At 38.5% G+C, this 15293-nt stretch overlaps 1 protein-coding gene across 2 annotated transcripts in view; it reads left to right on the top strand.

The window, feature by feature from the left end:
- pam (peptidylglycine alpha-amidating monooxygenase) overlaps positions 1-15293 on the top strand; it is a 67229-nt gene that overhangs the window by 42952 nt on the left and 8984 nt on the right. The window contains exons 15-20 of one of the 2 annotated variants that reach the window (XM_054612900.1): positions 7036-7305; positions 10091-10220; positions 11030-11146; positions 11285-11357; positions 11706-11916; positions 14202-14405. In XM_054612900.1, coding sequence (XP_054468875.1) covers positions 7036-7305; positions 10091-10220; positions 11030-11146; positions 11285-11357; positions 11706-11916; positions 14202-14405 — 1005 coding nt within the window. The remainder of the gene's footprint in view (positions 1-7035; positions 7306-10090; positions 10221-11029; positions 11147-11284; positions 11358-11705; positions 11917-14201; positions 14406-15293) is intronic. The other variant, XM_054612901.1, reaches the window with a different exon arrangement.

The raw sequence follows: 15293 nt of genomic DNA, 5'->3' as shown, positions 1-15293 counted from the left end.
ACTTTATCATCCCAGTCGGGCAACTTGATTTGCAGTCAGGTGCCCAGAAAAAAACAAATACAAAACAAAAGGCGCAAAAATGTTTCCAGTACATATCATGTAACCAATACAATACCACAACACTATCATCTGTAAAATTCTAAAGCACGTGATCTGAAGTCTGGTGGTTCGGCAGCTGATACTTTTTTATCTCTTGCCATTTAGCAGATAGAAGTAAAAGAATAGCTAGACTGGCTCGTTACTGTTTGCCAGCCCATCTAGCACGGCCAGTTAAATTATTAGCTTCCAAATAATATTGTCTCACAGTATATTTTGTCAACCTACCCAGTTATTACTTATTACACTTAGCTTTGTCTGGTTTATACTGCTGTGAATTTACATTTTGAGAGAGTACTAGGTTGAAAAGCATAATTAATGTGAATCAGCCCATGTGCTTTGTTGTTTATTTAGAACTAATCGATGAAGACGTGTCTTCTATGTATCTGACATATATATACGTCATACTGATACTGAATTGGTACTGATTCTGCACCCCGACAATGCATATATATATGTATATGTTTTTAGATATTCTTTATGTTTTTCTATATTGTTACTATGGTGAAAAAAACAGCGGCTGAACTGTGTTATGGAAATATATTTATGTGATTTGAACGGCGCTTTACGTTCTGATCCTTACAACTCAGAGCAAAGCTGGAGCAAAAGGTCAAAACAAATAGAGCTTGTCCCTACACAAGGGCTACTTCTGGCATTTGGATGTGGTTCTGCTTCAAAATGTCAGATATGGACCGGTCCTCGCTTTTTCCTTCTTCACTTCAAACAATTACATACAACAGTTCACATAAATGCTTTAACACAATGGCTAATTGTGTAGGAATAGTATCGGGGTTGTATGACATGCATATAGTTAACGGATAACTAAAAAAATCTATGAAGAAGCCATTCACACACCCAGATAACAAATCTGATAATAAAATATATAGTGGTATCAATGTAGCTATCAGACCAGCTGACTATTACTTGTACATTGCATTACACAGAATGTAAACCTTAAATGCACTTGCATTTAGATAGCACCTATGTAGCCTTCCGACACTCAAAGCGCTTTACATTAAATCCCAACATTTACTAATTTACACACATTTATAGACTGATGGTAGGGGCTGCCATACAAGGTGCCAAACTGCTCATTGTCTAATCTAGTGCTCAGGATTCAAGCCTTAGGGAGCAATTTTGGGGTTCAGTATCTTGCCAGAGGACCTTAGATCTTCCATTTCTGAAGCAGGTCCTAAACCAGTGCAAAACTACTCTCTGCAGTAAACCTTGGTTAAGGCGGTATACACTTTACATGCAGTTGGTTAAGACAAAGATGACAAAGTGTTTATGGGCCTTAATGGTTGCCACATGTCTGTGAATTGCATTTATCGGCTGTTTTTGATTCATTTTACATTTGCTTTACACTAGGCTAGGCCTTTAATTATAAATACTTGTTTTGCACCCGCAACAGCTGTGGCCAGAGGCATTATGTTTTTGGGTTGTCAGTTCTCGTGAACGCAATCAGGAACACCTTGAGGAAATTCCTTTAAATTTGGCAAAAATGTCCACCTTGACTCAAGGTGAGATAAGATTTTAGTGGTCAAATGTCAAGGTCACTGTGACTGCCTGTCCATCCCATTCAAGTGATCATGATATCTTAGGAACACCTTTTGGAAATGTCTTTTAAATTTGGCACAAACTTCCACTTAATTCAGTTTATTTTGTTATGAACTGATTCGGATTTGGTGGTCAAAGGTTAAGGTCAATTTGGCCATAACACAATAATTCATACGCTAGATATTACATTTGACATTAGACATGGATGTAAACCGCACATTTTTTATATGCTGTGTTTACAAGTCTGTTTTATTGGGACATCACATCCTATTTACACAGCATTCCAAAGTGCAAGCATTTCCAGTTTTAGCATACAGCGGGTAAAATAAGTATTGAACACGTCATCATTTTTCTCAGTAAATATATTTTTAAAGGTGCTATTGACATGAAATTTTCACCAGATGTCGGTAACAACCCAAGTAATCCATACATACAAAGAAAACCAAACAAATAAGTTCAGAAATTAAGTTATATGTAATAAAAATGGAATGACAGGGAAAAAGTATTGAACACATGAAGAAAGGGAGGTGCAAAAAGGCATGGAAAGCCAAGACACCAGCTGAAATCTATCGCTAATTAGAAAGCAATCCTGCCCCTTGTCAGTGCAAATTAATATCAGCTGGTTCAGTCCCAACTGATGGCCTATAAAAATGTGTCTCATTACCAAGGTGTCACACAAGAAACATCTCATGATGGGTAAAAGCAAAGAGCTCTCTCAAGACCTTCGCAACCTTATTGTTGCAAAACATACTGATGGCATTGGTTACAGAAGGATTTCTAAACTTCTGAATGTTCCAGTGAGCACTGTTGAGGTCATAATCCGGAAGTGGAAAGAACATAATTTCACAATAAACCGGCCACGACCAGGTGCTCCTCGCAAGATTTCTGACAGAGGAGTGAAAAGAATTATCAGAAGAGTTGTCCAAGAGCCAAGGACCACTTGTGGAGAGCTTCAGAAAGATCTGGAATTAGCAGGTGCAATTGTTTCAAAGAAAACAATAAGTAATGCACTCAACCGCCATGGCCTGTATGCACGCTCACCTCGCAAGACTCCATTGCTGAAGAAAAAGCATGTTGAAGCTTGTTTAAAGTTTGCTGCACAACATTTAGACAAGCCTGTGAAATACTGGGAGAATATAGTTTGGTCAGATGAGACCAAAATTGAACTCTTTGGATGCCATAATACACACCATGTTTGGAGATGAAATGGCACTGCACATCACCCCAAAAACACCATACCAACAGTGAAGTTTGGAGGTGGGAACATCATGGTGTGGGGCTGTTTTTCAGCATACAGTACTGGCAAACGTCATATAATTGAAGGAAGGATGAATGGAAAAATATACCGAGACATTCTTGATAAAAATCTGCTGCCATCTACCAGGATGATGTAGATGAAACAATGGTGGACATTTCAGCAAGACAATGATCCCAAACACACAGCCAAGGAAACTCTCAATTGGTTTCAGAGAAAGAAAATTAAGCTGCTAGAATGGCCCAGCCAATCACCTGACTTGAATCCAATAGAAAATCTATGGAAAGAACTAAAGATCAGAGTTCATAGAAGAGGCCCACAGAACCTTCAAGATTTGAAGACTGTTTATGTGGAAGAATAAACCAATATCACACCTGAGCAATGCATGCGACTAGTTTCTCCATACAGGAGGCTTCTTGAAGCTGTCATTACCAACAAAGGCTTTAGTACGAAGTATTAAATACATTTCAGTAAGCGTGTTCAATACTGTTACGCCCCCTGGTGGCTCGGAGTAGAAGGACGTAACATAAGGCAACAGGTTGAGCAAGTGAGGGTGTAGTCACACAAAACCAGGACCCAATATGAATTAAAGAAATTATTTATTTACAGAAAAGCAACACAGGGATCAAAGAGGACTGTCAGTGGCACCAAAGAAAAGAACATAAATAAACCCACCCCCATTGACAGGTGCTAAGCACCCAAAAGTACAGCGGGTGGTGCTCACTCTAATCTGGGGTTTGCATTTACGTGCATGTAATATGTATACCCAGGGTATCTTACCTATCCTCGTTTGTCCCTGTGCGCACAACAAAGAATTAACAAAAGACAAAACAAAAGTAGCTAACAACTAAAGTAAATGGTTTTAACAAAGGTGTTATCACTAAAGATAAATCAATGAACCAGCAAAACCAACCAGAGCTCAACCAGAGCTCTGCCACAGCTCAACCCAAAAGCAACCACCGTCTCTAACACAAACAAGGACTATTTAAAGGGGAATGGCTGATAGGAGATCCGGAACAGGTGTGGTGATGATTAATGATTGGAACCAGGTGCGCACATCTGAGAAGGAGGAGAATGAAAACAGTAGGAGGAGACAGAACAACAACACAAACCAACAACACAAAACAGAACACAATACATGTAGGCCTACAACATGTATACATACAAGACACTGTACGTAACAAATACTTTTTCCCTGTGTCATTCCATTTTATTACACATAACTTAATTTCTGAACTCATTTGTTTTGTTTTGTTTGTATGTATGGATTACTTGGGTTGTTACCGACAGCGGGTGAAAATTTCATGTCAATAGCACCTTTAGAAATATATTTACTGAGAAAGATGGTGACGTGTTCAATACTTATTTTACCCGCTGTACATAATTAGACATGTTCACCAATTAAACTACATAACTCTCCTAAAGAAGTACAGTGGTATATAGAATGATAGGAAAGTGCATTTCTAGGCAGTGGAATTTGTAGTTGCTTATGAAAAATATGAAAGGACATTAGTCCATTTCAAGTGTAGAAAAATGCATCTACGAGAGGCAAAGGACAGGACTTTCAATTTATTTTTAGTAAAGTCAGAGTAGTTAAGGGGCACTCCAAAATGGAAAGGAGTAGGTAGGGGATAATATCTGTACCAAGAAATTCTGTCATGAATTTGAAAAAGGTTTTCCAAAACCATGTAAATTTTGAGCATTAACCAGCAAGTATGTGATGGATGGGAGGGGATGGATAGTGCCAAGGAAGTGTTTTGCTAGTTCAGCTCTGCTTAGGTGCATTATATTGAGCACTTTAAACTGTAAAAGATTGAGATGGGCTCGAGAGGAGGAACACTTTACCTGTAATTTGGCTTTGGCTCTTACTGTATCATGTTCTCAGCTTGTTTTTGCAGCTTTCTCGACAAAAGCTTTATTGATTATATGGCCTGACTATATTAATGTTTTATTGTCAATTTTCTTGTTGATATAATATATTTATTTTGTTCCTTATTGTCTTTATTTTTTAAATGATAAATGGTAAATGGACTGTACTTGGATAGCACTTTTCTAGTCTTCCGACCACTCAAAGCTCTTTAACACTGCATGTCATTCACCCATTCACATCCATTCATACACTGATGGCAGGAGCTACCATGCAAGGTGCCACCTGCCCATCAGGACTAGCTAATCATTCATACCCATTCATACACCGCAGGAAAAGCCTGCAGGAGCAATTAGGGGTTAAGTGTCTTGCACAAGGACACTTCGATATGGACTAGTGGAACTGGGGATCAAACCTCTGATCCTCTGATCGAAAGACGACCCTGCTCTACCACTGAGCCACAGTTGCCCCTAAATCATCAAATTTATCATCAAATTTATTTTTTCTTCACTTTTTATGCTGTCTATTATTTATCAAGTCTTAATTGTTTTTCTTTCTTTTCCTGGGCACAGAAAAATATAATTCCCCCTGGTGACTGCTTTTAAGGCATCCCATACTATAGCTGAATCAACTTCCCTTTTATCATTTTCTTCTAGCAGCATTTATTTTTATTTTCTTAAGTCTTAAATTGTGTGTTGTTAAGGATACTTGTATTAAGCCTGTTCTTTCTGGGTTATCGCTTATATGTACAGTGCAAGGGAGAGAGGTGCATGATCAGATAAATTACTAAATCCAATATCACAAATATGCATTCTAGGGCTATATCTCTTTTGCACAACAAATAATCTATTTTGATTATGTATCATGGGGACATGATTAAAAATGGATCTTCAAGATCCAATTACAGAGGGCTGTGTTGAGCCTTAGATCTCTGAGCTTTGATGAAGAGCTTGGAGGGTACTAAGGTATTGAATACGGAGCTGAGTCTATGAATGGTATTTACAAACCTGTGATCCAGGAGGAAGAGGGCTGTGTGGAGGGCTAGGTTGATGGCGTTGTCTTTTGATCTGTTTGGCCTGTATGCAAATTGAGGTGATGAAGTGCCCAAAGCACTTCTTGATGGACGGAGTGTTACTTGGCGGTAGTCATTCAGGCAAAGGGCTTTGTTTGTTTTGGGGACAGGGACAGTGGTGGTATTCTTGAAACATGTGGGGACAACACATTGGAGCAGTGAGAGGTTTAAAATACAAATAAATCTGCAAATTGATCTGCACACACTTTTAGAGCTCTGCCAGGAATGCCATCAGATCCAGGTGGATTCATTCTTCTGAAGGATCGGCACACATCTGTACTGCATATTAGTAGTGTACAGGGGTGCTTTTGTACCTCCTCAGCCAAGAAGTCTCCATCAATGCATTGAAAGTGTTCAGTTCATCTAGGAGGGATCATATTTTAAGGTTGCAGGCTTTTCCTTTGTATCCTGTAGTAGTTCTTATTCTAGACCGCATGCTTATGGTGTTGGAGCCAAGGTAGCTAGACACCACTTGAATGTTTCTTAGCTCTGCTAATAGCTTCTGGATCTCCTGTACCGATCAAAGTCTCCCAAGTTATAAGTTCCAGTCCGTGTCAGGCAGAAGCGGAACTGAGATGTGATCTGATTTGCCCGAAAGGTGTGCAAGGGAGGGCCTTAAATAATTCTCGGTAATAAGCGTAAACATGGTCAAGTGTTTTACCACCACGAGTAGGACAGCTGATGTGTTGGTGATTTCTCGGCAGGGTTTTCCTCAGATTTGTGTCTTATTTGAAACAGCCTCTGGCTGCAAGGTGTCAGTCCTGTCGTTCATATGACTGTATAAAATACCTTTAAGATTATAATAGGTTTTACTATATTGTACAGTAACTTGTGCAGTCTTAGCATTAAATTCCATGACGCGTCATTCCCGTCCATTCTGTTGTTTCCTGCTGGTTATCACCTTTCCTTCTGAACTCTTCACACTCCCAACACAATCATTCGACAACCCAACCGGTTGTCTACTGGTAGTGTCTACCAAAACACTTTTTACACCATAGGCTATGTAGTGGCCAATACATTTTGTTGTAATTTATCTTTTTGATATCACTAGTCCCAATAAAATATTTCATCCCCCCTCTTAACAAGTGAGCTAGATTGATGTGTAAAGCAAGACTTTGCCTATGGCGTACATTCTCCTTGTCCTTTATTTCCATTCTTTCCTGTCCTTCTCTCTTCTTGTCTGTGCAGGTGACCTCTATTCTCTTATGTCCAAGCTGCTAGGCCAGAGCAAGGACATAACTCACATTCATAAGTACAACCTGAGCAAGATGCAGAGAGCCCAGGCTGAGTTGGTGGCTCAGATTGATAGCTTAATGCAAAAGAACGACCTGGGCTTTCCCAGTGCCAGGCTAGCCTTCCAAACAAGGGAGGATCATGTTTTGGTGAGGGACAGGGTGCACAAATTCCATCAGCTTGAGGCCAAAGCCAAGCCACCGAGAAGCAAGCTGCTAGCAGAAGGTGGGTCCTGGGTTTTCTAAATTGTTGTTGTGTTATTGATGTTGAAAACATCCCCCTTGTTTTCTTTGTGTGGTCCAGTATTCTTAAAATGTAACACATAACATGTGTTGTAACACAGTACAGTACCCTTTCGCTTTTTGCAGAATTGACTTTAAGATATAAGTATATAAGTTATTCACACAAAAGAAAAATAAATGCATTGAAAAGTATGTACACCTAATTGTAAAATCAGGGCTTTACTGTGAGACACGTTTCTCTGTTTTTTTACTCCCTGGCTGTAGCATCTTGTGTTTCCTTCTCACTTCTCTATCCTCTCTCCTCAACCCTCTGTTTTTTGTCACTCATGGTTATGTTACTCAAACTGGCCCATACCCCATTGCAGAACTTTGCATGTTCTGTAACACAGTGCTACTTTCAGTCTGAATGTCTGCTAACTAATTCACTCTGCCCCATGACATCCATGTTTGTTCTGGCTTTGGTGCAGAGGGGTTGCTTGTTTTTTAAAGTGCCCGTGGGGAGGTTATATGGATGTTGGAGAGTGTTGTTTGCCAAAGATGTAGAAATTAAATTGTACTGTAAGTCAAAATTCCTCCCCCCTCTCTTTCTTTCTCCCTCTCTGTCTCTCACACACATATACACACACCTTCACCTACCCACCCACACCCACTTACAGCCCATGCTTCAAAACTGAAGTGTTTACCATTTTTTTTACCAGATCCAGCCATTGTCTCATGCTTAATACATGCTATTTTTCTGGTTTCTAGTTAAGGCATTGCTGCTGTATCACGGAGCTCTGCAGGCCATTGTAGCATATGCAACTTAAATGGTGTGTGTATTGACTTGGATTTTGGAGAGTGATGTGTGTGTGTGTGTGTGTGTGTGTGTGTGTGTGTGTGTGTGTGTGTGTGTGTGTGTGTGTGTGTGTGTGTGTGTGTGTGTGTGTGTGTGTGTGTGTGTGTGTGTGTGTGTGTATTGAGGAATGTGTCTGTGTGTAACTGTGCAGCTATAGAGAATATATTGTATACTGCAGAACACAATTCCTCTTTTCCATGTCTTTCTACTTCTCTCTGTTCCTCTCACCCTCTCACACACACCTACACACAACTACACCCATCCACCCGCTCACACTTGCACATGACATGAACATGCAGAACTTCAAACTTACTATAATATACCTCCTAGGTACAGTACATATCTGTATATGAGTAACAGTATAGGCTGTTGAGCTTTGAAGGTAGGTGTGTGTGCATGTGCGTGCGCGTGCGCCTATGTGTCTGTGTGGCGGTGTGAATGTATCCATAGGACCCGAGAGCTAGTCATTCTCCCGGCATTTTGTTTGTCATTCACTCGGATTCGTGTGTCTTTGAAGTACAGAGGTAAACATCAGCCATTTCAGCATGAATTGATGCATTCCATTAAATCAGGCTTAGGAGTCCTGGCTTCAAAATAGTAGTTTTTACTATTTTCCAACATATTGAGCCATTTCTCATGTTTGCCCTATGGGGCAAAAACATGCTATTTTCCTGGTTTTAGGTTGGGGCATTGCTGCTGTATTATGGAGTGCTGCAGACCAGTTTAGCAAATGTATGCAACTAAAATTATGTTGTATGTTGTGTGATGATGTTAATTATGTGAGTGTTGATATGGAAGTCAGAGAGGGGTGTGTGTGTGTGTGTGTGGTCAAGCCAGCTGTAACTTGCATCTTCGTTGTCAAATCAGCCAGCGCTTCAAATGTAGCGCACCTGTGTAGTGGCTTTTATGTTAAATGCATTCAAATGGCCCTGGTTGAGCTGACCTTGAATGAATAAAGAGAACAGAGCTGACAGGGAGACCTAGCTAAGGACATGACAAAGTTAGTGGAAGGATACAGGTGTGACTACTTCCATTTTGTTCAAAATAAGTGTTAATGAAGGGTATATACAAAATACATATATTGAATACGATACATGGTAAACATGCTACCTGTGTCTTTTATACATTAAAAGCAAAAGAGCACTTAATTGTGACGAAAATGTTTTTAATTCTTTTTCGGTTGCTGATTTTAAAAAAATTGTCGAGAGAAAGTGAAATACTTGAGGTGCTAAAAAAACACACTGCTCCAACATTCTTGATAATAACTGATGCTGTCATGCTGAAAATCAAAAAGTTTTACAGTATCAATTTGGAGATTTTCCATAGAGAGAGTCTCTAGAAATGTGTACTTTTTTTTATAGTCTAGTGTTAAAAAAAAAAAAATTAACATAAATCACTATAGATCATAATATTCATCCATCCATCCATTATCTTTAACCGCTTATATTGATCAGGGTCGCGGGGGGGCTGCAGCTGATCCCAGCTGACATTGGGCAAAGGCAGAGTTCTATGACAGCTAGCTTTTCACCCAGCTTTCGACTGTGGCTGTTTATTTTGTACAAGTTAATTTTTTTAAGCATAATCCAGTCCTTAGACTTCTCATGTATAAACTGTACAAAATTAAAATAACAGAAATCCAAATACATGCATTTGGAATTTGTCAGGGCTATTGCTGTATATGCAATCTGGGAGTAAGCGCCAGTTTTTGTCATAGATATGTATTCATGTTAACTTGTTGCAATATTGTGTTTGTGTGTGCTTATCCATGGTTACCTTGAGGTTTGAGCAAGAGATACAGTAATATAAACAGATCTGTGAAGCCTCTTTTATTAACAGTTACAGAATGCCAGGGATCACCTTTGACACCACGTTAACATTACCTCAACCTGTGTGCATGTGTGTGTGTTGTGTGTGTGTTGTGTGTGTGGTGTAGACTACCATTTGGAGCAAGTCTCAGCGTGGCCTCAGAGTTCTCTCCAGTTGGGTCAGGTGTCAGGACTTGCCCTCGACTCAGATGCTAATTTGGTCATTTTCCACAGAGGGGACCACCACTGGGGGGCAAGGTAAGTCGCTTTACTTATAATTTATTTATTTTTGGTAATAAATGGATTCTATCAGTCCTTGAAACATTGTTATGTATGTTTTAAATGTAATGGAATTTGTTTATCTGGAGATCACACTACCACCACTTCATCTTTTGGGCTACGAACAAACTACCATGTTATTGTTTTAAAACGAAGCATAGCTTAAACACTACCCGGTGTTTTAGAGTGAAAGACGTGTGTTGACCAAATTTCTAGACCCATAATCTGGATATAATTTGATTCGTATCTGTTTATTTTAAAGTGTGTGTGTGTGCGTGTGCGTGCGAGAAGGTCCTCCATGGAGCCTTGTATCTAGGTTATAAAAATAAAACTTTAGTTTTTCCACTAAATCTGTCTGATTGCCTTTCGCAAATATAGATGAACATCTTAAGTATCAAACAAGAACTTTTATTATAGGAAGTACAACAATTCTTTGTTATATTTTCTGTAACTAAGCATCCAACCGCAGAGTAGATAACCTGCTTCCTGTTTACACTAGCACGCGCATGCCCAGTGAACATGTATGGTCATGTGATATGCTTTTTTAGGCGTATTAGTATGGATGGAGAATATTTGTTATTCTGTGATAAAACGCTCATGTGTGTTGCTCATATTAATGTGGCTGTAGCCCAGGTTGTCCATCAGATAATCCATCACTGGCAGACAGAACAGATCTGGATGGAACTACAGTCTATATACATAGCAGCAAGTTCCTATCAATGTAGATAATGCGGCATGGAAAAAAAAAATCTCTTTCTGTGGAACTACAAACAAAATGTTTTTTTCAGCTCTTTTAACAGCCAGGCTAGATACCAGCAGAGGTCCCAAGGTCCTATTCAGCAGTCCACTATTTTGGTTGTAGACCAAGCCAACGGCAACATTCTGAAGGCATCTGGCAGAGATATGTAAGTTTTATTGTATTTTTTCTTTTTCTTTTTTAAGAATGCAAGGCATTCAACCAGGCATTTCTTGTAGTGTTGAACATCCTGTATCACAACCAGAGTAAAACTGTCTTTTAATGATTCATATCTATGATGTTGCAGGTTTTATTTGCCTCATGGAATAACAACAGACAAGAAGAATAATTACTGGGTCACTGATGTGGCTCTTCATCAGGTAATGTGCAGGTGGTATTCCATCCGATCTGAGTATGTTTAATCAGTTACATCATAAAAATGAAAGGTAATGCCAAATGTCCAGATCACATTATGAGACTGAAAACTCAATATGTGACATCGAGAAATATATATTTCTCAATGTCACAATTGATAATGATGATCAGTCAATGGTGACCTAATTGTTTACACAGTTTTTTTTGTAAATAATTATTACACATCATTAAAATGTAATTTGTTAACAGTCCGTTTGATGTTAAGGTATTAAGAACAAATTAAATACACAGATGAAATCTATGACCGCATAATGAACCAGCATCAAAGAAGTCCCTCTTCTGTCACTTATCAGGTGTTAAAGGTGAGCAGTGATGGCAGAGACAGAATGTTGCTGGCACTTGGAGAGGCTTTCACTCCAGGAAGCGACAACAACCACTTTTGCCAGCCCACTGATGTGGCTGTAGACACTGAGACTGGGAACATTTTTGTGTCTGATGGCTACTGCAATGCAAGGATACTGAAGTTCTCAGCTGATGGCAAATACCTGTCTCAGTGGGGTGCAGGTAGGAATCTGACTCTACACACGCACAAACACACAAAGACTCTTGAATGTTTTAAAGCAGGTCTTGTTAGACAAGGGACTGAATAATTAAGTTTCACTTTCAGTAAAGGCAACAAATGTAAATGACAGATAATTCTTCACGTGGAGAGCATGTTATATTACAAGTGTTATTACAGTGTCTCACTGCCATGCAAATGCATCACTGCCTTTTGCGTTTTTTCATGTTTTGCTGCATTAACCTGAAATTAAAATGGATTTGCATGTCATTTTTGTAAGTAAAATCTATGTTTGAGAACAAGTGAAAAAATAGGTTTAACCTTAACTATGGGCCAATATTCACAAAAAGATCAATATTAATGCTATCAGGACACCAATCTTTGAAAGTTGTACATTGTGAACAACAAATCCGTTGAAACTGCCAAGAGGAAAGCAAATGTAAACTGTTAACAGCATGTTGGCAGCACAGTCCTGCTTTGCTAAAGAAGCTAACAACATAGCAACATTTGGAACAACTAACTTAATCAGGCATGTAGGCCTATTATTTAGTAATTCATTCCCATCATATGCTCAGTGTAAACGATTTTGCGTCTTGTCATGGGAAAAATTGCTTCGTGTTTGGGTGAACACAGAATTGGAATACAACAATATTCAGGAACTGTTCCCTGTCAAACACACAAAAGTTTTTGAGGCAGGAAGTAACATTTGAGCTAATGATAATGAGGGTTAATTTCTCTCTTTCTGTCAGACTTCCAAAATCAGGGCAACTCTCTTTCTAATTTTTGGGGATAACTCGTCCCTGATATTTCTGCAGACCTGAGATTGTGTTAGAAAATGTAATTCTGTCCCTACAGCTCCCTCATCATAGTGAAAGCACAGTGGTGTGAGCTCTCTCTCTCTCTCTCTCTCTCTCTCTCTCTCTCTCTCTCTCTCTATATATATATATATATATATATATATATATATATATATATATATATATATATATATATATATATATATATATATATATATATATATATATATATATATATATATATATATATATATATATATTTATATATATATATATATTTATATATATATATATATATATTATTTTTTATATATATATATATATATATATATATATATATATATATATTTATATATATATATATATGTGTTTATATATTTATCTCTCTCTCTCGTGCACGCTCTCTCTCTCGTTTTTCTCTCACACACACCAACACTCACACTCTCTCACAAACTCACACACACACACACACACACACACACACACACACACACACACACTAACAAAAGCCTGAGGTCACAAAAACCAATCGATGGTCAATATAACGTCCATAAGGTGGCTGCTAAATTGAACAAATTGAAGTCTATTCTGTAGCAGGAGCCTTAAAAATATTCCATTTTGAAATACAGTCAGTTTACGTTTCCTGACTGTTTTTATTAAATGTTTTAATGGGTGTGTTTTGGTAGCACTAGAGTTGGAGAAATGACGCTTGAGTACTTTACAATCTTGTGAAAAAACAATTTCTTTAAAGTTTCCTCCATTCCCACAATTTTCACTCTTTGTGCTTAATTTTTGGTCAAGATTTTGCTAATTTGTGCTGGTCAAAGTCTTTACATATTACTATGGAATTCAACAGACTTAAGCATTTGGCCACTGCTCCATAGAAACCCTGTTAATTCAGTCCCCAAAAAGTGCTTAAACAGAAAACCATACCACATTTCTAAACTGCCTTCACGATCACATGTATTAGACTACACACCAATTTCACACAATGTGTTCATCAAGGAAGAATTAACTCCAACCGTTAAATATCTAAGGAATAGGAGCTAGAGTTTATGTATATAAGTAAGTTGTATGACAGTTGCACATCAGCTTAAACTCCATACAAAGCCTACAAACTAGTCACTTTGAAGTAAACCTGGCAACCTTTGACTGCTGGCAGGCACAAACAGTTGATTGAGTTGACCCAATAAGTGCAGTTTTGCACACATAGAGAGACAGTTACACACACCCACACCAAAAAAACGAACAGGTTAAGGTGATTTAGTCTCTTTTTAAGGAATCGCTTTGTGTTGCTGTTGCATTATTGCCCAAGCGAAATCTCCCCTTGGTGACATTAAAGTATATCTTATCTTATTATTTTATGTAAACTGCCCTACATGCTAGAAATTCTTCAGTGCCAGATAATACTTAAATTGGCCAGTACTTTTTCAGTTAACTTCTTACATGTATTGCTAACATAAATTATGATTGTCTTATTTTTCTGACTAAAGGCTCGTCAGACAGGAAGAGGCGAATACCGTTCCGAATACCCCACAGCCTGGTGTTCCTTCCTGACAGACAGGAAGTTTGTGTGGCTGACAGGGAAAACGGGCGTATCCAGTGCTTCATAGCCCAAACTGGAGAGTTTGTCAAGGAAATAAAGAAAGAGGAGTTTGGAGGGGAGGTGTTTGCCATCACCTACAGCCCTGCTGGAGGTGAGTTGACTGATTGAGCTGACCAGGGACATTCATCACATATTGTTTAAAAATAGTCTTTTATCCTACCACTAGATAAATCTTGCATTATGTTCCTTTTCGATTCCCTTCCGTCGTAATGAAAATGAAAAGGCCCTCTATTTATATTCATGTTGAGAACTCTTTGGACTGTGAAAGGGTATTCAATTCAATTCAATTCAGTTTATTTTGTATAGCCCAGAATCACAAATTACAAATTTGCCTCAGAGGGCTTTACAATCTGTACACATGCGACATCCTCTGTCCCGGAACCCTCACATCGGCACAGGAAAAACTCCCCTAAAAAAAAAAACCTTTAACAGGGAGAAAAAAGGAAGAAACCTATGGGAGAGCGACAGAGGAGGGGTCCTTCTCCCAGGATGGACAGAATGCAATAGATGTCATGTGTACAGAATGAACAGCATAACAGAGATACAACACATTCAATGTACATGACATAAATGATTCATATGTATGTAATATATTTCAGAGGATCTCAAGGAGTTTAGAAAATAACCCTGAAGAAGTCACAATGACATCATCATGGGACAAAAGCAGAATTCCTGTATTACAAACTGGAGGTGTAAAACATACTTATTAGGAATTGCATAATGTAAAATGTGAATGTTTTGGGAGCCAATACTTAAGGGTAAAAGCTGGGAAACCTTAGCTGGAAATGCTGGAATATGCCTTTAAAGCTGGATTGCGGAACTTTTGTGTCAATAAGGCTTCATGGAGATGAAGGATTACAAATGTTCTCTATTATGTGAAAATATACATTGTCATTTATTGTTCCAATGTGTAAATGTATTGTGTGACTGCAGAAAGGTAATGTGTTTTAAACATGTGTCACACCTGATTGGTACCATT

The sequence above is a fragment of the Anoplopoma fimbria genome, chromosome 14 (assembly GCF_027596085.1).
Source record: "Anoplopoma fimbria isolate UVic2021 breed Golden Eagle Sablefish chromosome 14, Afim_UVic_2022, whole genome shotgun sequence".
Lineage (NCBI taxonomy): Eukaryota > Metazoa > Chordata > Actinopteri > Perciformes > Anoplopomatidae > Anoplopoma > Anoplopoma fimbria.
Note: the sequence above shows the minus strand (reverse complement) of the source record. Positions and strands in the feature narration are given on the sequence as shown.